This window comes from Ambystoma mexicanum, chromosome 1q (assembly GCF_040938575.1).
Source record: "Ambystoma mexicanum isolate Mex_15411 chromosome 1q, UKY_AmexF1_1, whole genome shotgun sequence".
NCBI lineage: Eukaryota > Metazoa > Chordata > Amphibia > Caudata > Ambystomatidae > Ambystoma > Ambystoma mexicanum.
The window spans coordinates 1,117,979,247-1,117,999,651 of record NC_090922.1 but is presented as its reverse complement, the minus strand read 5'-3'; the positions used below and the strand labels follow the sequence as shown (position 1 = coordinate 1,117,999,651).

Genomic DNA, 20,405 nt, shown 5'->3' with positions numbered 1-20,405 from the left:
CCCCAGATGTCACTGCTGCAGCAGGGGGCCCAGTTCGGGGGCAGCCATACTCCAGTCCGCGGACCGCAACCCCCGCAAACGAAGGGGGCCCGGTCCCAGGAACAGATAGAGCGCGTCTCTGCCGGGCCCAGGCTCCGGAGGGCCGAGGTCACAGCGTTCAGGCCGAGCTCCGAGTGGAGAACTCAGCAGATGGGGCCAGCGGGCGCACAGTCAGCAGCTTCAGTGGCCACCGCCACCACAGGCAGTCAGGCGCAGGAGACCAGGCGCCCGAAGGGGCTGGAGTGCCCGAGGGACTGGGTTGCTGCTACAGGCGCTGTGGTTCGGTCCCAGGATTCTGGATTTGGCTCAAATTCACAGCGAGTGAACAGGAAGGTACAAGCCACGAATCCTTAATTTTTCAGAGCATAATGATGCTTTAATCCGCAGATGTGGTCGGATTCTTGTTGATCCCACACAGAGCTTGGGAGCTAGGCAGCCATCTTGGGCTGCTAAACAGCACCACCTCCAGAGGGTTTTGAACTTAATCCTTGCAGTCACTGGGAGCTAGTGCAGGGATTTCAGTCCTGGAGAGATACGATCCCTGGGCTTGAGGACAAGTCTCGCAGTCCTGTTCTGGATGAGTTGTAGAGGACGGAGAGTAGAAGCAGGCAGATTTAGAAAGGTGGCTGTTGCAATAGTGCAGCCTAGAGAGAACCAGAGCTCTGGAGACAGTGTGCTTCCGGGGGAAGGAGAGGAAAGGAAGAATACCTCTGAGGAGGTGCAGTTGGTAGTGTGACAGAGACTTCAGAGATGTGAGGAGAGAAGGAGAGTGTGGAGTCTAAGATGACACCAAGGTTTTTAGCCTCACAGGTGGGAGAAGGAAGAGGGCCACGAGAGGCCGGCCAGAGAGTGACAGGAAAGGAGGGTGTGGGTGTGCCGATGAGGAGAATCTCAGTCTTACTGGCGTTAAGACAGAGGTCATTGGCGGCACACCACTCCTGGATGGTGGACAGTCAGAGATGAGAGAGGGAGAGGAGGTGGCAGAGGGTAGCCTGAAAATGAGCTGAGTGTCATCCGCATAGCACTGGAAGTTGGAGCAGATAGCGGCAATGCAGTGGGCAAGAAGTGCCAGGTATTGGTTGAACAGCCAGGGAGAGAGGTTAGACCCGTGGGGAACACCACAGGTAGAGATGGAGATAGAGGAGAGGAAGGACCCAAGTTGAACCTGGGAGGGTTGATCAGAGAGGAAAGAAGTCAGCCACGCTAGGGCCTGACCGGTGATCCCCGGTTTATCGCGGAGACTGTGGAGCGGGATGGCATGGTTGACCATGTCAAAGGCAGAAGAGAGATCGAGTAAGATGAGGACACAGTGGGTGTTGGAATCGAGGTTAGAGAGCAGGTCTTCACGGATGTTCAGGAGAGCAGTTTCCGTGCTTCTGGCAGCTCTGAAGCCAGACTGATGATCATGGAGACAACTAACAGATTCAGTGTGAAGATTGAGCTGGGAGATGGCCAGCTTTTCCAAGTGTTTACCCAGGAAAGGAGTGTTGGAGATTGGGCAATAGTTAGTTGGGCAGGAGGGGTCGGCAGAGGGTTTCTTAAGAAAGCTATGGTAGACTATCAAAGTTGCGGAATCCACGACAGGACACAATCCACGAGAAGCAAAAATGACTTGCCCCAGATAGTGTTCTTTCTACTGGATGTTCCTCCCACGGATTCCTCATTGCCCTCCCAGCCTAACCCTCTGAGTGGTGGCGTTTTGTAATATATGCTCTTCCAAAGCTCATGTGGGTTATTTAATACCCAATTCGGCTGTGCAGAAGGAGGGTAGTCTGCAAAGCTGGATATGGATATAGCAAGATGAGGAATCAGTGGGAAGAACATTCAGTAATCAGAACACAAACAGGGGTAAGTAATGTGTTGTTTTTAATTCACCACGTACAGTGTTATTTGGAGCACAGCCGATCTTGATAATTAGATTCCATTTATTACAATTAATAACAGTGGGCTAAGCTCTCAACACAAATTCCATCCCAACTGCAAAAACTGGAAATGGAGTTAACCACAGAACAGAACGCCAGACCAAATCTTCCAAAGTAACTCGCCATTTCCAGTTTTTCACAATCAGAATCTCAAGCCTGTATAACATATTCCGACTTACTTTTGCATTATAGAAGGTAATTAATGCATGTATGCAATAACTTCCATATTTACGATTAATGAGTTTCATTTGGGCTATAAGGCATCCCAGTTTTAAACTCCACTTTTTGTTAATTAAAAATACTTGCTGTTTATTGCCATCAGAAGCTCTAAATAGGTGATCTGATTTAAACTAGACCCACCAATAACCCACTTAAAAGCCATTGTGTTTTTTGTCCCCTTTAAAAGTGATCAGTTTAGTTTTATTTGTATTTACCTTTAAATTATTTCATCGGGCATATTCGGAGGTCAATAGGTGTAGAATCAAGGATGATTAGATCATCGGCATATGCCATCCAACCGATGTGCAAATGCCCCAATTTCAGAGGATAAATTAATTCTGAATGTCGGCTGCATATCCAAGTTGAACCAAGAGGGGGCGAGAACGCAGCCCTGACAGAGTTTTTCATTTAGATAAAGAACCACCACCATCCAGCTTTAGTTGCAATAAAGTGTTGGTGAGAAACATTATCAAAATGTTCAGCAGCCCTTCAGGAATATCACAGGATCCTAGTTTCCTCCACATCAAACTCCTTGTCAACATTGTCAGAGGCTGCCATTAGATCAAAGCAGGCTGTATAAAGCGAGTGGCCATGCTTTTCTATGGCTTACCTTTGACGGAGGGAGTAAACTAGGCTGCTCATGCTGTGCCCATGTTTTTCCTGAAGCCCATCTGAAAGATACTAAGTCTCACTGAATGATCTGCCCTGGCCAAATGACCTTTAAGCAATAGGGAGGCCAGTACCCTGCTACTTCGATGTAACAAAGATATCAGCCTATAATCGCTAGGAAGAGCCCTGTCACACTTTTTAAATATGGGCACAACTCTGGACCAAGTCGGAGGAGGTTTTCCTATAGTGTCATAAGGATATCCATCCAGAGGCGTATATCTAACTTAAATAAGGTGTTTGAAAGGCTGTCTGAGCCACACACTCTTTTCACTTTATTAGCTGCAATAATGTATATTCGAGATCTTCTTGTAAGAAACTTCTAGCCTGTTGAGAAAGATTTCTCTTTGGCAATTTTCCCTCCATATTCTATGACCTTCCAAACGTATTGCTTTGATTTTGACCTGTCCTGACTTTTTAGAGAGAAGTTAAGCCTTTAGCTTCACTTCTCTGGCCTTTTTGCTCATGTTGTTGTGGGGAAACTGAATAGTCCTTCAGACTGTCAGTTCCTTTAAACTGTTTCCCTTTTGTCTTTTACTTTTTACCTGTTTTGTTAACTCTTGTAACAGTACACACAGCATCTTACAATATAGTGCATGGGGAGCAGTGCATGGGGATACTTTTCTATCACCCTAGAATGTGTACGCTAGGTTCTTTGGTTACTTTTAAATATGTCCAAGGATTAGCTGCTGGCAGCAATTACATTTTTACAATGTTTGCATTCATTTTATTATGCACATTCACGTTTACAGTGTCTGGTTACTAAATGTGGCTAGGTTCCTGAAATAGCAATGCTGCAAGATGTTTTGCTTGTCCTTCAGCCATTTTGTTTCCTGCCTTCTCAGGTCAGGAAATCCCTAATATGGTCATGCATTTGCCCGGTAAAGCTGCTGCTTTCGTGGGCTAGTGCATGCCATTTGTGTGGACAGAGGAAGTGGGTGGGACTGTCTGGCCCAGTCCACAAACTGTGGTGCCTTAAACTCTAGTGTGCATGCATGAGTGAAACCCACAGTGGTCCATGATTTGACCACTGCTCGCTGAGTGAGTGGTGCAGATCCTTGCTATTGGAGGGGTGTGTTTGTTCAGTCACCTGAATTTAGGAGAAGAGCAGTCTTGCAGCCATTCCAGAAGATTAGCAACAGAGCCAAGTATCCTGTGTAGCCGACTGAAGATCTGTGGACGACTCCTGAAGAGAACTGGCAACCTTTCCTGCAACTGTCTTGGTGAAGCCCTGCTGGGACTACCTCATCTGAGACGGCCCCAGTCAGTGCTTCGACACATGGACTGGTGGCACCAACCAGTCTCAATATCTTCTTGCTTTCTTGCTGCTTTTAGTCTTCGGAATCGTCCCTGGACTGCCCGGTGGACCAACCAGCTCTGAATTGGGCTACAACGGCAGAAGCGTCAACTGTTCCATGTTTTTGTCTGGAACTTTGGTGGTGCCAGCTCATTCTACAAGTCACCTTCCTGTCAAGTTTCAGCTTCCCAGCATCAAGTGATCCTGCCCGGGAAGGCCGTCTTCGTTCGCGACTGGAGAGAGTCTGGTGTCGCCCCCTGTGCCGTGACTACCAGGCAGAAGGAAGCCGGTTCCATTGACGTGTCCTGAAGAGGTTGGCATCGGTGCCTGCTGTATTTCTTCATCGGAAAGAGTTGCACTCCGATCCTGGACCCGGACGGAATCTTCCTTGCACCCGTAGCTCCTGGGCATCTTGTGCTGGATCCAATGGTAGGAAAACCTACCTCCAGTGACTCTGTCGACCTGGCAAGTCACTTACGTACAGGCGGCGAGTAACCGGAATACTGTGTTCTAAGAGATGGAAAAGTATCCTACTTACCTGTAAGATCCTTAGTATTCTAGAGCATTTATCACCACCACAAGAGCTCTTCCTGACTTTGTCCCCTCGTCTAAAGAAATGTTGGGACGTTTGGGTGCAATGCCCCATTCAGCATGGGGATTGGACTTAAAGTTAGGGTCTTCTTGTGAACTGGTTTTCCTTACTGCATAATTACATGACTTCCTTTCAGGTGTTAAGTGTATTGTATGCATTTCTGCAAACCAAAGGTGACTGTATGTATTTTTTATAACTGAGTGTTGTGTGACAATATTGCCTGCTTGATTCATATTTCTAGTGTGTTTTGGGCCTATAATAAATGGAGTATTTTTGTACTGCCTGTCTAAGCAGAATCATTGTATATTTCACTGTGTGGACTCATTATGGACCCCTGATCCCACTCCCCTCTCCTGAGACTAAGCCTTGACCACTCTCCACGCCTACCTTGATTGGGTTTGGCTAACCTCACAGAGTTACCCTGTTCACTACATCAAGGGTAGCTTCCTGAAATCTTTCCACCAGGCCAGATTTGAGAAATCTATCTCAACATAGCCCACACTTCATGTAGGGGCAAAAACGTGGGTTACTGTTATCCTTATTCATAACATACTGTTAAGGATTTCAATCGGGCAATACACCCTGGTCCTAGCCTAGTATGCAGTGCACAAATGAAATACTTATTTTATTATGTCTATAGGTTCAATATTCTGAGTGATATACCACTCATATCGCACCCCTTCTCAAAATACCCCCAGGTCACAATGGACCAGGAATCAGGCTGGTTGGTAAAGCTAATATTTATTTATTTAAAATTCAAATTAAACATATGCTTTGTAATAGGGAGAAGCAATCCCCAATGTGGTGACAATAACAGATAGAAAGGTATGTAAGGCAGTTAAATTTACTTTTAGCAATACAGAATATAAAATACAGAGAAGAACAGTTTTGGCTTGTTTGAAAGATAGCACTTGAGTTAGAATTTCTCTGTGCAAAATTCCTTAACCCACTAATAAGCAATTCTAAACAGATCTGAGAAAGCAGCAGGTATTCAGGAATAAAGAACAGTCAACCGAATTTGAATATATAATGTTCCCTCCTCAAACAAGAGAGAAAAACGGTTTAGAAATCTTACACTTTTAAAATGACATTTGGAAATGGCTTAGCAAAACAATGAAAAGTGTGAAAAAGTCCTTAAACAGTATGCATTTCTATGGGACCAACATGGGAAAGGTGCTAACAATCATAAGCTATAGTATGAGTAAAAGTAAACACTTTGAATCCAAGTGGAAGTTTGAAAATAATTTAGAATGAAAATCACACGTGTAAAACTTTGCAGAAATGCGAATTCCCGCCTAAAATTCACTAAACGGTTTTTAAGAAAAACTGGTGAAATACCAGAGTTAAAATGAAGGCTCTAGCTGTTAAATTGAGGGAGTTCTGCAATGTTGAATGAGAGGCGTTTTTGGAAAATAAGCAGATTAACAAGGGGGGTCCTGGGAGTCGCTCTGCCAGACATTAGTCCTGGTTACGAGAGACTTACCCAGAGTGTTTAGCTCACTATCTTTCACAAAGAAGAAATATCCAAAACATATCAGTCTTTGTCCTGCCCTGGGGCAGTCCAGCACCGAAATGCTAGGCAATTCTCCTCTGAACAAGAGTACAAACAGAAACCCCAGACACGTGTTTCGGTCTGGTTGGACCTCATCAGTAGTGTGGATCTGTGCCTCTAAGAATAGTGAGCAAGGGGTCCACGTCTGGATTCCCCTAGGGGTTTCTGTTGGTACTCTTTTTCAGAGGAGAATTGCCTAGCATTTTGGTGCTGGACTGCCCCGGGGCAGGACAAAGACTGATATGTTTGAGATATTTCTTCTCTTTGAAAGATAGTGAGCTAAAGACTCTGGGCAAGTCTCTCGTAACCAGGACTAATGTCTGGCAGAGGGACTCCTAGGACCCCCCTTGTTAATTTGTTTTTGGAAAATAAAGCAGAGAAAAACAGAAAATCAGTTTTAAAATGACAGATTAATTTTACCTAAACTAGATTTAATGGCTAAGAAAAAGAGAATGCCACCTGTGAATCTCCACTTACACGGCCGTTGAAACCCTTCATGTGGTGGATACCCTGTTTTCTTTAGGGACATTACTTTATTTAATCAAAATCACTAATGGCTTATGTTCAAGTAAAATAGAAATGAAGAGAATGGGCGCTAAATAGGAATCGCAGACAGGGTTGCAATAATGGTTGTGACAGTATTACAGGTTCTTACGGTAAAGATAGGATGGTTTAGAGATTGGGATAGGGCAAGGCAAGATGTGCTATGGTTTACTATGATTCATATTGATACTTACAGTGCACTTTAAGATTTTGGACCGTCAATGGTTCTGGTCATCAGACGGATCGGGTCTAACAAAGGACAGCAGGGCACATCTGGCGGAATAGGGTCAGCTGGGCGGTTCTGGTCACCTGGACTGGCACCTCGGACTGGAGACTGCACTGGACTGCACTGCACTGGTTACTGGAGACCGGAGATCAGTGGGATGGTGATTTTGCAGCAGGCAAGCATTTAGTGGTAGCAAGCCAGAATGGATCAAAATGCTTCCCTTACGTTTTTGGGATGGGTTCAGAATTTGGGCATAGCTGAAAAAGAGTTTAGCAATGCAGAGGCCTTGGCTTTGCAATGAAATTAGGAATCAGGAACAAACCTGGAGAATTCAGGAATAGGGCGCCACACAGAAATCGGGATGAAGTCAGGAATCAGTGTCTTTGTGTGCTGTGAGGTTCCCTTATTTATCATGCCACATGATATCACTAAAGTTTATGGTTGGGCAGTCTTATTGTTCGCACCCCTAATGCTAGGATTGGTCAAAGGCACAGTTTCCGCCTCGCTTTTCGTTGATTGGATGACAGACCAAGGATGTCATGTTTGTGGGATGATTTTTTTACAATGACTAGAACCTCCCCTGGCCACTGGAACCAAAATTTAACTTTCCCACAAATACATATTTATGTAGTTATGCCCTCTAAGAAAATCAGATGCAGAAGTTACATATTTCGTGAGTCACATTTCAATCCAACTACCAAGTCTATGGGACCTGGTTTAGTCTTTCTGGTGAATTTTGGCAATTTTAACCATGAAAGGTTTGGCCTAACATTTCCCAATTCTGTACATATATGCGCAATTACCCTTAGAATATGTGTACACAATGTCATGTCCGCAACATTAATACGCAATGGGTCATTCTTTATAACTTCTGTTCCTTACGCAGTACGAAGTCCTACCAAGTTTTCAAATGAATAACATACAATTAAATTTAGAATTATACATTGTTCCCATTTTTTTCTCATTCCTGCTGCCAAGTTAAATATCTTGAAGTTCAGTTGCAGAATAAGCATTTTAAACCCAAGTCACAAGTCAGTTTTTTTCTTTTTCCCAAGTGTAAGCACATTTTAAATCCTTTGAAGTTGAATGAGGGCCTCCCTCCTTAGAGTGAAGCTTCCTGCTCCTCTCACTGGAAGGGTGAGTGTCCAAGCCTGCTATTGTCTTCGCCTGGGGCAAAGACGATTGTCTAATGAAGTTCCTTTGTTCTGCATACTCAAGGCCTCCGAGCAGCTATTAGCCTTTCCTGTGCCAGCAGTGGAGGTGTCAACCTTTCCCAGGGCTAAGAACTGTCAGAGCAGGGTTTTTTTTTATAGTTGATTAACTCAGACTGGGTTTAGCTTTAAGTTTCACCTTTTAACATATAAAATTAAAACAGTTTAAAGGTGGATTTTTAATATTAGCAAATCTTTTGACATTCTTGAATAATTAAGCCTTTACACAAGAATATACTTTAAAAACAGGCAATTTTGCTCTTCATTCATGAAAAAGCACATTAAACTTCTTTCTTTAAATCTGGTTTACAACTGCAGCAATACACATTTTATTCAGCTCTTGTTCTTCCCTTGAGTGCTGGAATTGTTTGCAGCATGACTAAATGTATCCAGTATTTGTTTATGGTCTTTCTCTGGACAGCTGTTTCTTGATATTTGTTGCAAAGAAATGGCCGCGTTTTTCCAGTGGAAAATGAAAACAAGGGTTTCTGGTTTGCTTCTTGAAAGATACTTTGTAGGAGCTGTCATTAAAATGAGGCCCGGATCCTCTGAGACTCAATGAATGATCCTGGGTGTTGCAGGGCCCTTTATTCTCAATGATTCAGTAGAAAACTGCACTTTTTCAGATTAGGAAAATGTCATTTTAAAAGGCTTTTTCGGGTTGTCAGTACAATGATGCTGTTTCATTCACTTTGCTCCATGTTGACTGTGGCAGAGCCCACTGGCATGCTCCTGCAGTGAGTACTCAGTTTTCACCCCACCTGAACTGTGTGTGGCAGGGTGTGCAGCCTTTTTCTGGCTGTGACACAAACACAGTTTTAAAGATTTTAGCGTGCACAGGAGTCAGTGCGATCATTTTGGGCTGTTTCCTTCACCATTGCAGTAAAGTGAATGTAGTGAGGCAAATTGGAGTGGGTCAAAATATCCCACAATACATTAGTTGACAATGGCTAGCCCAAATATCTTCAGATAAACTATTGTATTGCCTCTACGATTGCATCTGATTGTCATCATTTAATGATTTCCAGATTCCTCTGGAATCATTTTTAATTGATAGATCAACATAATTTGTCCATCTCAAGTAATCATTTTAGTTCTTTACATTATTAACCAATTGTTATATCCTTGTTTGAAAGCTTTCCTACTTCTTATCAAGTCTTTGGAGCTTGACATCTTCTAAGCAAATTATGTTGTGTGTGAAACGGCTGAGGAGCTGCAGAAATGTGCCAAAATGAAAAAAGTGGCCTTGTACAAGCTCTGTTTATGCTATGGGAGGCATGGATGCTGAAACACAGTTTCACATGCATCAGCCACACAAAATCCCATTAAGATTTGATACGACTGGTACATCTGTACAGTGGCTATTTCATTGCTGTTATAAATCGGATATCAACTAAGTACTGAACAGGTAGGAAATGGCATAACATGACGCATATCAGCTACTGTTTGAGCGTTTTAGTTCTTCTGCCTGGGAGTATCACACAGGACACTTCTGAGAATGTCAAGTATTTGTGTCATCTTTTATATGAAGGAATCGGACTTTGATATTTTTGCGGCTGAAGCAAAAATGTGTACAGATATTGGTACATTGTAGGAAACTACTCTTTCTAAAATGACACAGCCCCTCCCTGACAAAGCTTGCATGTACCCACTTTTGTCCATGGTCAGAAAATTGGCTTTGGTTGTACCAGTCACTGCAACAAGCATAGTTTTAGTTGAAGGAATCTGGCAAGGAATTGCCTTAGATCTACGTTGACTGATGAGTTATTAAATCATGTGCAAAGTAGATATAACCGATTATCTGAAATTGGAATTTAGGATAGTATGCAACCTAAGCTGACCAGTGAAACGGAGCATAAATGTACAAAGGCTTTGATGTTTCTATGACACATGTTAAAATGGTAAAACGTTTAATACAGTAACTTTGTAAAATGTTAGTTGCTGGTATAAACCGGCCATTGAAGTACTATAGCATGTGCTAAATACCAATATTGTGATGAAAAGCGATAGACCCAACTTTTTTTGTTTGTTGGGTGCGTTGCAGTTCTTGTTGAGAAATATCAGACTCGCTCCCCAAAATGATACTGCCAAAGCAACGCCCCTGATAATAATGGCACGTTTTATAAACTAGATTAGCACCCTGAATGGAATGTGCAACACCCGTGATCCGCATGCATCGACCTAGCAATGTTAATCAAACCATTTAAATATCTAAAGTGTTGCAGGAGGTTTGTAACACTTGTCTTAAAGCTTAATTGCATGCATGTATCCCCCAAGCAAGCGCTTGTGAACATGTCACCTTAAAATGTTGTAGTCGTGAAGCGCAATGTTCATCAACCACAATGCTGTTAAATGTATGTGACACATAACATGAGGCAGACAGAAGAGACTCTCTGGGATCAGATTAAGACGATTATTAATCCCAGGGGTTTTAAGTGCCTAACCAGATCTTGCTGGCAGTTTAGCATAGTATGCTTTGTAAGCATGAGTTAATTGTCAAGGTATTTGCTGTGTATGCAGTTGTCTAGCATGACTAGAAAAGCTTCGCTTTGTGATAGAAGGAATTGCACGCGTGGGCTCTGTAACGAGTTCCTGAAGTCTCTACATTGGTCTTTGGCACGTGTTTTTTAAGTCTCTTTTCAGCGACTGCATTTTAGTTCTCAACAGCAAAGAATGGCCACCATGTCACTGTGCTTAAACTGTGGCATTTCAAAGGCTACCAGGTATGGCATACTCCTACAAAGCAAACGGTAATCTCCTCGAGGACTGTGCATATGTGTACCCCTGTTGCCAATTGTTCGTTTAAACTTTTCTAAATGAATCGCTTCAAGCCTTTAATCGAAGGATGACATTTTGTGCACACTGGGGTGTGTTTATTGGCTTCTTGGTGTCTTTTGGTAGATGTTGCCTTACAATAGTTTAGAAATTAATTTTCATACCGGGTGCGATACTTGGTTATTTTTGTGTGCACTCCTCCTGGGGATGATGGTCGGCATTGAAACGGATTTGCGCACCCTCAAGTACTCACTATCTTGACCATTTTCGATGACCTGGTGATTCCTTGCTACCCATTTTCTTTTCCATTCGTCTATTTAACGTGTAATGTGCTTTATCGTGCATTTTATAAGCAAGGCATACACTAAATGTGGAAATTGCTTGTGTTTCTAAAGTCCCTAGGACTCGGGAACAATCTTGTATTTTTGAGGGGCATTTCCCTTTGCACTGAACATTATTTGCTAAGCAGGATGATTTATTTTTTCTGATGTCGATGCCGCAGGTGGTTTTGTATAGTGAACACCTGCCATGGGTGTGCTTTCTCAGTGCTGCGTCGTGAGGAAAGGCGCATTAGCTGGAAGAGCTCGGGTGCCTGGATGATTGACGCCTTGGAAGCAGATTGCTAATGTATTGTGTCCTATATAACACTGCCGAGAATAACGAATAAAGCTACAACAGTATTTGCCATTTTTGTATGATGAAAAGACTTGTTTTGAGTCTGTTTGACGCTTGAACAAGAGCTGAAGAGAATCGTGACAACTTTGGTTTAATACCTTCTATGAGTGCTTGTTGCTGTACAAATGTGGGGTTTTAAAAATAGTTTTGCTTTTATTTGCAATCTCTTGGCCTCTGATAACATTACACTACATGGCGATGTCTGATAGTGGGATGAGTTTGTTTATCTTGTGGTATTTGCAGTGCGGATTGCACAAATGTCTCATCTAGATGAGTGTTGCCGCACATGAATGGTAAAGTTTTTCTTTATTTTTTTAAAAAATTTGTTTATTTATAAATCAACACACAGGAGAAATTATACAAACGCATCATCAAATCGTGCAAACCCAGAGTCCCCTTCTCCCATCCCATGCGTTCCCCGGCGAGCGTAGTACTCAGGCCTTAGTCGGACTGGTCTGGTGGCGGTAGCGGGTCGTCCATAGCGTGAAGGGCTCTTGCAATAAGGCTCGGTTTGTGGGTCAGGGCCGGGTAGTTCAGGTCATAGTCCAGTACTGGCGCCCAGATGTCTCGAAATCGGTGAAGCAGTCCTGCTTTGGCCGCCGTGACCCTCTCGGCTATCAAAATATCCCAGAGTTTAACCCAGCAAAGGGCCATCAAGGGTCCGTCCGCAGACTTCCAGGTGCGGGCCACAGTGATCTTACCTGCTAACAAGAACTGGGACACCAGGGCAGCTCTTCTCCCCGACCGCGGGTATGAGCCTGGCAGTGGAATCCCTAGGAGGACCTGTTCGGGCGTGAGCGGAACGGTCACCTGGGTGACATCCTTTATGGTAGCTAAGCAAAGAGTCCAGAACTCCTTCACTCGGGGGCAGGTCCACCACATGTGGAGGTAGGATCCTGGAAGGCCGCAAAGTCGCCAACAGTGGGGGTCTATGCCGGTTGGAAGTGGTGAAGGCGTAGAGGGGGGTAGTACCAGTGCAGGAGTAGCTTATGGGCACACTCCCGGTTGGTAATTCAGCGGGATGTCGTCTGCGTTCTTGTCCAGTTGTCCACCCACGTGTCATCCTCAATGGTGTGTCCGAGGTCCGTTTCCCATTGAGACATGTAGGAAGGCCTTAACTGGAGGGGGTCCTCCTGCAGCAGTCTATATAGGGCAGAGATCTTTCCCCGGGCTGGTAGGTCGTTCACCGTCAGCTCTAGTGAGGTGAGGGGTCTCGTGGCCGCCGCACGGGTCTGTGGGTGGGAGCACCAGTGCCTAAATTGGGCGTAGGAATACCTATCCGTTTCCACTAACTGGAAAGTCATCTTGCAGCGTTCAAAGGTTAGGGGGGAGTTCCCCTCGAAGAGTTGTTCCAGAGTGGTGAGGCCCCCTGCGACCCAGTTTCTAAAGTTTTTGGGATGGGCCCCGGCGGAAAAGGCTGGGTTGAGGAAGATTGGGGAGAGTGCACTCAGGTCTCCTGGGACTCCCCGGTGTCTGCGAGCCCACTCCCAAGCCTTTATCGTTTGTTTTGTGGCTGTTAGAGTGCCCGGCCAACTTCGACGTAAGGCTATAGGTAGGAACGGGAGGAAGCGACAGGGGAGGGGGAGGCAGGATTGTTCGATTTCCACCCATTTCAGCCGACCTGTAGCAAGCCCCCATGCTTGGAGGAGGGCTAGTTGCGCCGCCATTTGGTATTTACGGAGGTCGGGTACCCCCAGGCCTCCCAGTCTCGTGCTAGCCATCATTGTTCTCCGCGGGATGCGTGCTTTCTTCCCCCTCCAGATGAAGTCGACCATCTTTCTTTGGAGCCGCTGTAGAGGGGGGGAGCGGGATGGTGATCGGGAAGGAGGCACAGGCATAGAGGAAGCAAGGGAGTATGTTCATTTTGCATGCAGTGATGCGGCCTAGGAGGGAGATCTCTTGTGATTGCCAGCGGGTCAGATCCTTTTTTTGTTCCTCGAAGAGTGATGGGAAGTTAGCCCGATAGACTTTCGCTGGATGTGCGGGGATCTGGACCCCCAGGTAGGGGATCGATTTTATGCTCCACTGGAAAGGACCTCTCTCCTCCAAGGACTCTCGTTCAGCCGGGGTCCAACCCACTCCCAGCGCCACTGACTTTTGGAAGTTAATCGCAAATCCCGAGATCATCCCAAAGTTGTGGATTTCATTTAAGGCCTCCCTCATGGATCCCTCAATGTTTGTAATGGTGAGCAGAACATCATCTGCATATAGGGCCACTTCATGTTGCGCAGAGCCAGTACTCAGGCCACTGATTCGGGGGTTTTTCCGGACTCGTTGAGCCAATGGCTCCATGGCCAAAGCAAAGAGCAAGGGGGACAGAGGACATCCCCGTCTCGTTCCGCACGTGAGGGAGATCTAGTCCGATAAGCGGCCGTTGATTCTCAGCCTAGTCCTAGGGGCCTGGTAGTTCGCAAAGATCATTTTCTGGAAGGTCGGGCCGAAGCTAAAGGCCTCTAGAGTGAGGCGCAGATAAGACCAGTCCACCTTGTCGAACGCTTTGGTTGCGTCCAGTGCCAGTAAAGCTAGTTGTTGGGAGTCCCGAGTGGCGATTTCAATTAGGTCCAGAGCCCTGCGGATGTTGTCTTTCATCGACCTATGGTGTATAAAGCCCGTTTGATCCGGGTCTATGATGTTCGGGAGGATAGATGGTAGACGATTGGCCAGGATCTTGGAGTGTATATTGGCATCCAGATTCAGCAAGGCAATGGGTCTATACGAGCTAATGTCGTGGGGGTCCTTCCCAGGCTTGGGGATAAGGACTGTGATAGACTCTTGCATTGTTGGGGTGACCGTTCCAGGGGCCACGAATGAGTTATAGAGGCGGGCCAGGGGGGCCACTAATTGGGGCCAGAAGATTTTGTAGAAGCGGGTGGAGAATCCATCCGGGGCCGGGGCTCTAGATTTTAGGCTCTTAATGGCTGCCTCCACCTCCTCGGTCGTAATCGGCGCTTCAAGGTCTTACCTGGCCGCCAAAGTCAGGTGCGGGAGGGCCGCCTCTCGAATGTATGAACGTTGCTTGGTCGGATTCTTCGGGGCCGCCGTCATTATTTCCAGGTGTTGGGCGGTTGCCAAGCGTACTTTCTCGTGGTCTGCGTAGTGGATCACCCCCTGCGGATCACGGTGGCCCAGGATGGCATTCCTACTCTTCACCTTTGCCACTTTGTTAACCAAGAGTTTGTTGGCCTTATTGTTGTGGGCGTAGTACCATTGCTTGGTTCTGGTTAGCAGATTCGCAGTAGCCTCAGCGTAGTGAGCTTCCAGCTTTTTCCTAGCCATTTGTAGGATCCTGTAAGATTTGGGGGCCCAGACCTTCCTTTTGTGTGTAGTCTCAGCTTCACGGACCTCAGCCTCCAGGACGGCTCCAGTCGCCTGCTTTCTTTTGTGGAATGCGGCCCCTTGGGCGATCAGCTCTCCTCTAAGGACCGCTTTCATGGCATCCCAGGAGTTGGCAGGGGAAGTGTCCTTGTACGGTTTTCAGTGAAAGAATTCTTGATGGAGCTGGCGATTGAGTCTCTCACAGCCATGTCCCCCAGAATAGGGTCATATAAGCACCACCGGCGGCGTGGAGGGGGCTCCGGGTCATGGGACCGCAAGGTCAATGTAACTGGGGCATGATCCGAGAGGATCCGGGGGCCAATTACCACATCATCTGTGAAAGTCAGGATCTGTGGAGAGGTCAAGATCAGGTCAATTCTAGAGAAAGTAGGATGCACATATATGAGTAGAAGGTGAAGTCCCTTTCCTCCCGGTACAGTACCCTCCAAGAGTCTACAATGTTCAATGTGCGAAATGGGTGGACCAGGCCAGTGGCCAACTTCAGGCGTCTGGGTGTCGGCGGGTGGGGGGGTGATACCTGTCCTTGAGGGGGTCCGGGGCCCCGTTAACGTCTCCTCCCATGACGACATGCCCCTCAATGAATGGGAGGAGGGAGTCCTCTAGGTCCTGGTAGAAGCCCTCCTGGTATTCGTTCGGAGCGTACACCGAGATGAGGGTATAGAGCTGGCCATGTATGGTGCATTTGATTGCAATGAAGCGACCCTCTTGGCATCGTCGTGAGTCAAGGATCTGGGGCTTCAGGTCTTTCGTGAATAAGATAGCGGTGCCGCCCTTCTTAGTTCTGTTAGATGCAAGGAATTGTAGCGGAAAGAATCTGCTTCGTAAGCGAGGAAAGTCCACCGGAATCAAATGTGTCTCTTGCAAGAAGGCAATCGAGGTCCCATCGTCCTGTAGCCTCTGTAGAATTGATTTCCTCTTCGGGGGAGTGGAGTTCAGGCCCCTAACGTTCAAGCTGGTGAACTTGAGTTTCAGATGCGAAGGTTGGTCTGGAAGATCCACTTGTTGGGGGGAGGGGTGTCGTGGGAGAGTTAGGTCAGCCATGGACATGAGAGCGTAGTTGCTTCGGGGTCTCCTGTGGTTGAGGGTTTTTTTAACTGGTCTAACTGGCCTCCAACGGGAGGAATTCACATTGAGGAATGACCTCCAACGGGAGGTCCAAATTGCGGTCAGGGGGGGTCGATTTTAGAACTATCGACATGGCCCCTAGGCGCCAACGCTGTCATCCGACACCGCCAACATGCTTTACGTTTTCTCCAAGGGTAGAGTGATGGCATCCACCTTGGAGGGGGTTATGGACCGCATGGGGTCCGCGGCGAGATGTAAAAGTTTCAGGCGTTTCCAGTACCATGTGTCTGGAGCAGGCATTATAGCGCTTTATTTAGGTTTGCGGTTCCTCTGCACCCTTGACCATGGGGTCCGTTTTGGCTTCGGGGAGGTTGTGTCTAAAGCCGGGCTTGTTCGGCTTGGAGCGGAGGGGTCTGAGTACCCAGGGAAGTCCGGACGAAGGATTGACGCTGCATCGTCGAGGTGGCTGATGGTGCGCGGGGTGCCCTTGTACAAGAACTGTAGAGCCGTAGGAAAAAGCCATCGATAACGGATCTGCTGATCCTGGAGAAAAAGTGATAAAGGCCGGAGCATCCTGCGCTTCTGAAGAGTCAGCGGTGAGAGGTCTTGGAAGATCTGTATCGGGATTCCCTGGAATGAGAGCTTGTCCTTTGACCGGCCAATAGCTGCTATGGCCTCCTTGGTGGTGTAGAAGTGGACCCTAGTGATCACATCCGGGGGGGTCCGCATCGATACCCCGGCGAGGGCGCAGCCTGTGGGTCCGATCCAGCAGGAGTTGGGTCTCATCCAAGTCTGGCAGGAGAGACTGAAAGAAGGTGCTGACATATTCAGGGAGCTCCCGATCGGAGATTGAAGCGGGGCCCCCGCAGAGGCGCAGGTTGTTGCGGCGAGAGTGGTTTTCCATGTCCTCCTGCTTATGTTCAAGGATTTCGGTTCTCGCCACTAGCGACTGGACGGCGCGTTGAATTTCCGTTAGTAAGGTGGAGTGATCCGTGGTTAGGTCCTCGACCTCCCCAACCCTCTGTTCTATGCCGGCGACTCTTTGTTCTGTCTGTTCCAATTTGGCGGTGTGTTCCGTCATGCAGGCTCTAAATTCCGATTTAATATCGCTCATGAAGGCTTGGAGATCCTCCCTGGTCGCAAGCGCCCCTCGCCATCGGCCGGCTTCTGGGGAGTAAGTTTGGGGGGGGGGGTCTGCTTTCTTACCCTTCTCAGAGGCTTGCAGCATGGTAGAGATGTCGGTCGATTAAGGGAGCTTTAGTGCTTTGGTCATGGCTCCGAGGCGAGGGGACGTCGCCCAAGGGTGAGTCTCGTGTCCACGTTCCACGGAAGGCAGAAGAAGGCGGCCAAATAGATGTATGGGATGGGTAGGGCCAGGCGGTGGAGCAGGCAGGTTAAGCTTCCAGATTCTCACGAAGCGGCACAGTTCATTGTGGTTGAGCAGTCCAGCAAGATGGGTGGCCGCCTAGGAAGATGGCGAACGAGACCGCCACCCCCAGCCGGTGGCAAGGAGACGTGGGCAGGAGCGCCCCAGGAAGTCGAAGGGTGACACACTCCGTATGGGGTCAGGGCTCGAGGTTCCTCTGACCAAGTGGGGTCTGGGAGGAACAGTAGGCTCCCAAGGGGGGGTGTTGCAGTGGGCCCCAGAGCGACCCCAGGAGAGGCTGGGAGCAGGTATGCTGAAGGGCCGCCAATCTCACCTGGGCAATGTGCGTGGCTACCACACGAGCCGGGGTCACGCTGTAGCTGGTGGGTCTCCAATGGTAGCCGGGAGCAGCAGGCAGAAGGCGGGCAGGGGCGCCCCAGGAATCAAAGAAGGTGCTGGTGTATGGCGGGGGAAAGCCCCCGTAAGGGTCTCGCAGAGATAACAGGGAACCAGTGGGGCTGCCGCTGGAGGCGGGCGGTGGGTAAGCCTCCGGCTCCAGGATAAGCCAAGGGCCCACGGGGCCGCAGCAACTGGCAGGTGATGGAATGCGGGCCCCTGCCTCCCAGGCAGGGCCGACCCCCAGCGCGGTCCCAGATTTGGGCGGGCGCCTCCCAGCAGGCCTGGGGGGCAAGATGTCAAGGCCCAACTGAATGGTGTCGCGGGCCCGGGGCTCCAGCAGCGGGCCTCGCAGCGACAAAGATCAAGCACAGGGGGGGCATCCCGCTGCAGGATGTCGGGTGGTGCAGGCCTCATACGTGGGCCCCCGCTATCGGATGCGGCTCAGGGCTGATGAGTCCCAGCCGCCAGCTTGGGATGAGTCTCGGAGATGCAGCCGCCATTTTGGGCCATAGTATGGGTGTGGGCGTCCAAGCTCCCTGTTGCGTTTTCACCGTTGGCGAGAGCATTATGCACTCAAAACCCTGTCATCTTTAGCCCGGGACCTCAGCAACCGGAGGCTCGCCATCTCTTATCACGAACCCGGCTGGAAACGGGCAGAATTAGGGCTTAGCTGAGGATCCATGCGGAGGCCATCAAAGGAGCTGCCTCATCGCTGGCGCTCCAGGCCAGGCCCCCAATGGTAATGTTTTTTTCTCCAGCATGGGGTCTGGCATGGATTCACATGCTCATGAATATTCCCCGTCGTCCGGCCGGGAACCCTCAGTATCAGTTTCGTTTCTGATCTGTCTTTCTTAGTGGTAACCAATCACTGGTCTCTGGGTCATACTGCCCCCAGCCAATGACTGCCCTCTCCCTAAGCCCCGCCTCCGGCAGCCATCCTCAGATTTTTACTGCACGTTCAAGTGTTGGGAGTCCTCGTGCTGTAGCTCTCGAGCTTTTGCTGCGTTTTCGCGCTTTTTCAGGAGATTTTTCTCATTTTTCGGTTAAATAGAGCCTCAAGCTCCACCGTTTCTACATCTGATCAACGGGGATCCGTTTCGGAGTTTTCTACGCCCCTCAAAAAGATTTCGTCGAGTTACGCTTTTGGAGGATTCCAGAAGTTCCGAGGCCTACCCCGGACATGGCCCAGGAGAAAGGAAGCTCGACGCCCGGGAAACTGTTCAGGACCTGCCCTGAATGCCAGCTTCAGAATGTTTTCAAGGAGGACGAGCATTCGTTATGCCTCTGTCTCCATGAGGACAAGACGAACATGGAGAAGGACTGTGCGTTTTGTGGGAACATGTCGGAGCGGACCATGAAGGATCGCCACCTCCGTCTCGCCAACTGGCTGGAAGGGAAGAGCCCGTCAGGCGAGAAGAAGAAAAAGAAGTCAGAGCGGTCTTCTAAGTCCTGTCAGGGTGCCCCGGCGACGGGGCCCCAACAAAAGGCTAAGCACCGCGAGTCCGCGGGCACCGGGAGCGCCGAACGGTCGGGCTCCTTGGCTGCCAGGCAGGGCGCATCCTCCCCGGCGCCATCAACCACGAGCCAACGCTCTTGCTCGGGTAAGAGGAAGTCCGAGAACCCGGCGAAGCTTCTGGAGAGGCCCCGGTCGATCTTGAAGATTCCGGCAGAGGGGGAGCGAGGCTCGGACCCTCCCCCCAAGGTGAAGGCCCCAGGCGTCCAGAAGGTGGCAATGGCCTTAATTCACCCTGCTAAGTCCTCAATTGAGGATGTCGCCGCGGCCCTGGCTCAGCCTGTGGTGGCTACACCAGTGGAGGCGCCCTCAGGACCCAGAGTCTCCCTGCCACCGCAGAGGGAGTCGTCTTTCAGGCCCATTGAGAAGACCCCCACGAAGTCCTCGTTGGAGAAGGTGGGGGAGGGGCTGATGGCCATCGTGGATATGGACACGACCTCTGAAGGTCGAAGTCGTGGAAGAGGCCCAGCTCATCGGGAGGGATCCTGACGAGGGCGACGACGAGAGCGACGGTGTCGCCGACAAGGCTCCTCAAGAGCCCTCGCGCCCGTCGTTTCCGGCGCCGCAGGACACCTCGGGCGGCCATTTTGTCAGCGATTCAGTCCTTATGCTCGGAGATAAGGACAAGGTTGCCCCTTCCCCTGACGCAGGTACCTGAGCCAGACCCGACGGGGGAGCCGGGACCTTTGGAGAGTCCACCGCATAAGAGGAGGACGACGCATCCTACGCCACCTCTCCCACCTCTGCGGCCTGCTCTGCCTTCCCCCGGTCTACTACCCACGGGGATGATACAGGCACGGCTACGACAGGTACAGATGACGACGGAGGCGACGACGGGACGTGTCCCTCGTCGCCCCCTGCTCGGGCGTCCCCGCCCGACGAGATTGGATCCTTTCATGCCATGATTTCTAGGGCATCCAAGCTTTTTCAGCTCTACCCAGAAGAAAAGAAGAATGAAGGGTTCTTTTACCAACGGCGCAAGGCTAAAAGGAAGACGGTCCTCGTCGTA

General features: G+C 48.8%; 1 protein-coding gene across 6 annotated transcripts in view; it reads left to right on the top strand.

Moving 5' to 3' along the window:
• The window catches only part of GPSM2 (G protein signaling modulator 2), an 822,550-nt gene that overhangs the window by 136,633 nt on the left and 665,512 nt on the right, over nucleotides 1-20,405 (top strand). The window contains exon 1 of one of the 6 annotated variants that reach the window (XM_069641855.1): nucleotides 10,836-10,990. The exons of the other annotated variants lie outside the window; for them this stretch is intronic. Within the exon in view, the coding sequence (XP_069497956.1) occupies nucleotides 10,941-10,990 (50 nt within the window). The 5' untranslated portion in view covers nucleotides 10,836-10,940. Of the gene's footprint in view, nucleotides 1-10,835; nucleotides 10,991-20,405 lie in introns of those variants that run through there. 6 annotated transcript variants of the gene reach the window in all.